The sequence below is a fragment of the Portunus trituberculatus genome, chromosome 26, assembly GCF_017591435.1.
Source record: "Portunus trituberculatus isolate SZX2019 chromosome 26, ASM1759143v1, whole genome shotgun sequence".
Taxonomy (NCBI): Eukaryota; Metazoa; Arthropoda; class Malacostraca; order Decapoda; family Portunidae; genus Portunus; species Portunus trituberculatus.
Genome location: NC_059280.1, coordinates 2,843,708 through 2,851,431, shown reverse-complemented (window position 1 = coordinate 2,851,431; position 7,724 = coordinate 2,843,708). Strand labels below are relative to the sequence as shown.

At 29.7% G+C, this 7,724-nt stretch overlaps 1 protein-coding gene across 1 annotated transcript in view; it reads right to left on the bottom strand.

Annotated features, from left to right (window-relative positions):
• Nucleotides 1–7,200: 7,200 nt before the first annotated feature.
• Nucleotides 7,201–7,724, bottom strand: part of LOC123509215 (putative uncharacterized oxidoreductase C513.07) — a 20,440-nt gene continuing 19,916 nt past the window's right edge. Inside the window, exon 9 of the mRNA XM_045263414.1 lies at nt 7,201–7,595. Coding sequence (XP_045119349.1) covers nt 7,486–7,595 — 110 coding nt within the window. The 3' untranslated portion in view covers nt 7,201–7,485. The remainder of the gene's footprint in view (nt 7,596–7,724) is intronic.

Sequence of the window (7,724 nt, the reverse complement as noted above, 5' to 3'; positions counted from 1 at the left end):
TTGTCTTTCATTCTTCATTATATTTATCATCGTTGTCATTATCATTTTCACAACCAGATATTTTCACAAAGTCAGATTTTCTACAATGTTTTAATTTATTTTCTATTTCTTTATTTTTTTCAGTTTTTTTTAAGTTTATGATATTGAAAATTAGTTACAATTTTAAAAGAATGTCTCTCGTCGCTGTTATCGTTTCTCGGGTAGTGAAGAATTTGAAAGTTGTTTTGAGAATTGTGTATATATCAAAAGGAATGAATAAATGACTGATTTTGATCAAAGTTACGAGATTTTTTGTTCAGATTTGCAAGATAGTCATGAAATATTAAATGTGGGATATTTATGGACCGAGACAAAAAAAAAAAATAATAATAATTGGAATTTTTGAGAGAAAATTTTGGAAATGTACAATATTTTATAGAGAAATGAGAAACAAAATAAAATGGTGGCAATAAACATTTTGAGCGAAAAAATTACAAGTCTAAAATATTTATACTGAAAAATGAAAAAAAAAGAGAATTTTGATAAATGAAAGAAATATTTGGGATTTACTGATATGAAAACAAAACTTTCTCTGATTTACATATAATTAGAAAAAAAAGGGACGACCAATATTGACCATTTTACAATCAACATAAACTAAATCACTTCAACTTAATATTTACAAGTTTCCAAAAATTTCCACTTCACGTAACACTAAAGAAAGAAAAAAAGTTTGGCTCGGCGTACACATTAACCCTTTCAGTACCAGGACGTTTGGCTTGGCATAGACATTATATAACCCTTTCAGTAGCATGACGTGTTTCCATATTCATTCTCGTGACTATTTGGTGATTCTCTACAGCTTCAGAAACTTATTGAGGGGGTTAAAATAGTGAAGACTGTGGCCATTAACCTTCTGCCCTCCATACACCCTTCCCAATGTCAATAAAATGGTCTAATGGTACACAAAAACTCAGGTAAAAATGTGTCCCAATACTGAAGGGGTTAAAATAGTTGAAGACTGTGGCCATTAATCTTCTGCCCTCCATAGACCCTTCCTAATGTCAATAAAATGGTCTAATGGTACACAAAAACTCAGGTAAAAATGTGTCCCAATACTGAAGGGGTTAAAATAGTGAAGACTGTGGCCATTAATCTTCTGCCCTCCATAGACCCTTCCTAATGTCAATGAAATGGTCTAATGGTACACAAAAACTCAGGTAAAAATGTGTCCCAGTACTGAAGGGTTGATAAAAATAATATTTTTTTTTCTTTTTCAAATACAGAAACTTAATTTGCTTTTTCTTTTATTAATTAGTTAGTTTACATGTCACTTTTCGAACCAGCTAACACACACACACACACACACACACACACACACACACACACACACACACACACACACACACACACACACACACACACATACACGTTACAAGAAGCACCTTACAAGAAACAAACATACACACATACAAAAATTTTTAAACGCAAAACAAAATATATCTAAAATTTGAAATGCAAAATTAAAAAAGACTAAAAAATATTATACAGCCATTTATTTATTTTTTTTTTCAAGATTTTTTTTATTTATTTAATTTTACTATTATTTTTATTGAGTTTTTTTTTAATTCTTTTTTCATCATTAAACTGTTATACTGAAAATTTGTGGGTTTTTTATGCATTTTAAGATTTTTTTGTTATTTTATTATTATTTTTATTTTTGTGTATAAAAGTATGAATGAGAATGTGTGTGTGTGTGTGTGTGTGTGTGTGTGTGTGTGTGTGTGTGTGTGTGTGTGTGTGTGTGAATCCCATCGCTGTCACCATTTGTAACATAAAATTATATGTCTGTTTGTGTGTGTGTGTGTGTGTGTGTGTGTGTGTGTGTGTGTGTGTGTGTGTGTGTGTGTGTGTGAGGGGAATTACCTTAAGTAAATAATCTATCAAATAATTAAATTGAGCAGTAATTAAAATATCACATTATTGGTCCTTCCTCCAGTGTGTGTGTGTGTGTGTGTGTGTGTGTGTGTGTGTGTGTGTGTGTGTGTGTGAATCCCATGTAGCATAAAGTTATATGTGTGTGTGTGTGTGTGTGTGTGTGTGTGTGTGTGTGTGTGTGTGTGTGTGTGTGTGTGTGTGTGTAAGAGAAAGAATAGTACTTGTTTATGTATGATTGAGAATACTCGTTACAATAATAATAATAATAATAATAATAATAATAATGGTAATATTAACACACACTGCATCAATTATAAAAAAAAAAGTAAAAAAAATCGAATCTTACTGTAAAAAGGACGTAGGTAAATAACATTAATTTATTTTCAAGGGGTGACGTTAAAAAACTCCTACTTTTTATTATATTTCTACTTTTGTCTCTAACTACCGATGCAAAATGTCGAAATCGGTATAAAAACGTGCTATACAAAGCGTGTCAGGACGTGTGTGGCAGTAGTAGTAGTAGTAGTAGTAGTAGTAGTAGTAGTAGGTGAGAGATGGTAACTCATTCACTCATTGTCTCTCTCTCTCTCTCTCTCTCTCTCTCTCTGTAGGTGAAATCAGTGAACAGGCTTTCATTGTTGTGTTGTTGTTGCTGTTGTTGTTACTGGTATAACAGACAGAGATAGACAGACAGATAGATAGACAGACAGACAGACAGACAGACAGACAGTGGCTTTTGCTGTTTCTGTAGAGAGAGAGAGAGAGAGAGAGAGAGAGAGAGAGAGAGAGAGAGAGAGAGCATATTTATCAGTGTTGCCATGCCTGTGAGTGAGTGCGTGCAACATTCCAGCTTAACAGTGTTGCCATATCCGTCACCTCACCCCTCCATCTCCCCCGGTATCACTGCCACACACCTCCTGACACACTCCGTAGTTGAGATGCTAAACTTTCAAAAATGTCTAACTTTTTTTTGGAAATTTTAAAAAACTTGATTCCAAAATGTTTTCTTTTTTTTTCTTCTGTCTCAAAGTGGCACTGTTTTAAATGCTATTGTTGTATTTGTTTGTTTTTTTGTTTGTTTGTTTTTTTTTTTTTTGTATTTTTTTTTTTTTTTTACGACAGTTTCTTTGGCGTGGGAAAAAAAATTGAATTGTATGATTTGAAAGAGACAAAATATTATTACTACAGCTAACATTTTTTATATATATTTTACAAACTTTTTTTTTTTTCGTTTTCAAGATGGTAAAATGAAAGAAAAGTTTGTCATTTTGAAAGTGTCGGAAAATACGATTAAGTTTTTCCATTTCACTTTTAGAATTCCTACAACACTTTTTTTTCTTTATTTTCCTTGTGTATGTTATTGTATTAATCAGAAAAACACTTATTATTTGTAGTAATTCAAATTCTTTCTATTTAATTCTACAATATAATTTTTTTCTTCATATTTCACTTCTAAATTCCTCCAGTATTTCTTTTCCTTGTGTATTATTGAAATCATTAGAAAAAACACTATATTTGTATTAATTCACGTTCGTTTTCCATTTCACTCTATAATACGATTCAATTTTTCTCTATTTCACTTCTAGAATTCCTACAATAATTTTCTCTCCTTGTATTTTTGTTTTCATCATAAAAAAAACTAATTCATTTAAGTTCATTTTCCTTTCATTTTACATTACAATAATTTTTATTTTTTCTCTATTTCACTTTAAAATTCTTATGATATTTTTCTCTCCTTGTGTTATTGTATTCATTATAAAGGACGCTATTATTTGTATGTATTTAAGTTCGTTTTCCATTTTTACAATACAATCAATTTTTTTTTTCTGTATTTCACTTCTAAATTCGTATATGTTTCTCTCCTATTTTGTTTTTGTATTCATTATAATAAACACTATTATTTGTATTCATTTCAGTTCGCTTTCCATTTCATTCAATAGTATTCTCGTCATTTCAATTTTCCAGCATGTTAACGAAAATCTACCAAAATTTTCTAACTTTAAAAAATTCTTTGTATTTTCTGAGAACTGAAAAACAAAATATATACTTCATTCACTATTCACTCTACGTTGTTCTATTAATTCATTCTTCTTCATTATATCCATTAGTCTCCATTATGTCCATTAGTCTCCATTATGTCCATTAGTCTCCATTATGTCCATTAGTCTTCATTATGTCCATTAGTTTTCGTTATGTCCATTAGTCTTGTTCGGTATGTCCATTAGTCTTGTTCGGTATGTCCATTAGTCTTCGTTATGTCCATTAGTTTTGTTCGATATGTCCATTAGTCTTCGTTATGTCCATTAGTCTTGTTCGATATGTCCATTAGTCTTCGTTATGTCCATTAGTCTCCTTCATTATGTCCATTAGTCTTCATTATGTCCATTAGTTTTGTTCGATATGTCCATTAGTCTTCGTTATGTCCATTAGTTTTGTTCGATATGTCCATTAGTCTTCGTTATGTCCATTAGTCTTGTTCATTATCTCCATTAGTCTTCATTATGTCCATTAGTCTTGTTCATTATCTCCATTAGTCTTCATTATGCCCATTAGTTTTGTTCAATATGTCCATTAGAAAACAGTATAGATTTCAAGTCATTTTCTTTGCATTTTTTCGGAGTTGACAAAAAGATATCACTTTGCTACTATTAGTATTATTATTACCATTACTTCTTGTCCAGTTCACCATTAAAAACACTGATTTATTCCTTCCATGTTAAATTTGCATTGTGATTTATAAAAGTTTGAAAAGTCAAGTCATTTTCTTTGCATTTTTTCGAAGTTGACAAAAAAAATATCACTAATCATCCACTTTGGTACTGCTATTATTGTTATTATTTTTTTTTTTTTGTCCAGTTCATCATTAAAAACACTGATTTATTCCTTCTATGTTCAATTTTCTTTTGTGGTGTATAAAAAATTGAAAAAATATTGTCTAGTTCTATCATTATTATTACTTTCGTTCTAATTTATCGTTAAAAACACTAATCTATATATTTTTTTTCGTGTTAAATTTCTTTTTAATGTTTGAAAGTTGACAAAGTTGACAAAAATAGCATTAATTGTCTATTCCTTCACATTTTGCTAGCTACATCATCATCATCATCATCATTACTTCTTCTCTAGTTTATCATTAAAAACACTAATCTATATATTTTTTTCGTGTTAAATTTCTTTCTAATGTTTCAAAGTAGACAAAAATATCATTCATTGTCTATTCCTTCACATTTAAAGTAGACAAAAATATCATTCATTGTCTATTCCTTCACATTTTGCTAGCTACTTCATCATCATCATCATCATTACTTCTCTAGTTTATCATTAAAAACACTAGTCTATATATTTTTTTCATGTTAAATTTCTTTAAAATGTTTCAAAGTTAACAAAAATATCATTCATTGTCCATTCATTCACATTTTGCTAGCTTCATCATCATCATCATCATCATTACTTCTTCTCTAGTTTATCATTAAAAACACTAATCTATATATTTTTTTCGTGTTAAATTTCTGTCTAATGTTTCAAAGTTGACAAAAATATCATTCATTGTCCATTCATTCACATTTTGCTAGCTACATCATCATCATCATCATCATCATCATCATTACTTCTTGCCTAGTTTATCATTAAAAACACTAATCTACACTTGCCTTGCTAAATTTTCTTTGTGATTTATAAAAGTTTGGTAAATCTTGTCTCTTCTCATTGTTTTTGCTACTTTTATCATTATTATCATTACTTTTTTTTACTTTATCATCAAAAACATTTTCCTTCTTCCTCATTATAAACTTTCTTCATTGTTTTCTAGTTTATTATTACACAAACGTCATTATTATTTTCTAACTTTCCATAAAAAAGTGATTATTTTTCTATTTATCATTACAAAAACTTTCATTAATTTTCCAGTTTTGTCATTAAAAACTCATTATTTCACGACTTCATTTTGTTGTTTATCATGAAAAAAACATTATCAATATTTTTCTGATTTCTCACTACAAAAACTTTCATTAATTTTCTAGTTTTGTCATTAAAAACTCATTATTTCTCAACTTCATTATAAACTTCCTTCATTTTCTTGTTTATCATTAAAAAAAAAATTTATCAACATCTTTCTGAGACTCCTCATTACAAAAACTTTCATTATATTTTCTCTACCATTAAAACAAACACGAATCAAAATTTTCCCACGTAAAAAAAAAAAAACCCTTTACGTTTTTCTCCTTAGTAAAAAAAAAATATAATAATAATAAATAAATAAATAAATAAATAAATGAAAAATGCTGAACTGTCTTCACCACGTTATTGATTTTTCCCGCCAAAAAAATAAAAAAACTACAATTTATCCCTACGTGTGCAAAAGAGTGTGTGTTTCCTGACAGTTTACTTACACTACTACTACTACTATTACTACTACTACTACTACTACTAAATTATAAAGAAAAATTATTATTATTATTATTTCTTTTTTTTAAGGCATTTTTTTTCTCAGTTCCTGTTTTGTATCGTCACTCAATTGTTCTCTTTGAATAATAACTAAAGAACTAATGTATTTTAATTGTTCTTTCTTATTCTTCTTCCTTCTTTCTCTTATTTCTTCATTCGTTCTTTCTATCTTTATTCCATCATCTCTTATTCCTTCCTTTCTTAAGCGTCTATTTCCTTCTCTTAAAAAAAATATATTATAAATTTCCTTTTTTTCTTATTTTCTTATTCTTCATTCTTTCTTTCTTTCTATCTCTCTTTCTCTTCGTCTTATTCCTTCATTTCTTGTTTCTCTTCTTCTCTCAAAAAATAAAAAAACACGTTATTATTGTATTTTCTTATTCTTCCTTCCTTCCTTATTCTCTATTTCTTCTTTCTTTCTTTCTATCTCTCTTTCTTCGTCTTATTCCTTCCTTTAATTTCTTTTCCTTATCTTTCCTGTCAATTATTTTTTTTCTCTATTTCTTCCTTTCTTTTCTTCTCTCTTTATTTCCTCGTCTCTTATTTCCTTCCTTTCTTTGTCTCTCTCTCCTCTTCTTGTTTATCACATTTCCTCTCTCTATTTCATTTTTCTCTTTCTATCTATCTTTCTTTTTTTTTATTTCTTCTTCTTTCTCTCTCTTTCTCTTTCACTTATTTCTATCTCTCAATCTCTCTCTCTATCTCCTAATCTTTATCTCTCTCTCTCTCTCTCTCTCTCTCACTTTCTTCATTTCCAAAACTAAATTAATTAACTTTTTTTCAATTTTTTTTTTTTTTTCATTTTTTCGTTCAGTGTTGCCAATGTAAAAAAAAAACTTATTTATTGAAGAGACGAAGCAGATTTATCGCAACCTTTGAAGAAACAGACATACAGACATACAGACACGGTACAATGATATCTCTCTCTCTCTCTCTCTCTCTCGTTACGGCAAATACATATATATATATAGTGATTTTCGTGTGCGTGTGCGTGTGTGTGCGTGTGTGCGTGTGTTATATGTAAGTGTGCACCATCGCTCCACATTCCTCATCAAAACTTAAGCTTATCCACATCCTTGCCTTCGTCACATCCACATCCACACTCCTGCTCCTCCTCTTCCTCCTTCACTTCTCCTCCTCCTCCTTCTTCTCCTCCTCCTCCTCCTTCTTCTTCTCTTCCTTCTTCTTCTCCTCTTCCTCCTTTCCTTCCTTTATTTCTTCATCTTCTTTCTTCTCTGTTTTCGTGGGGAGAGAGAGAGAGAGAGAGAGAGAGAGAGAGAGAGAGAGAGAGAGAGAGAGAGAGAGAGAGAGAGAGAGAGAGAGAGAGAATTAGTGTTATTGTTATTTGTTTCATTATTTTATTT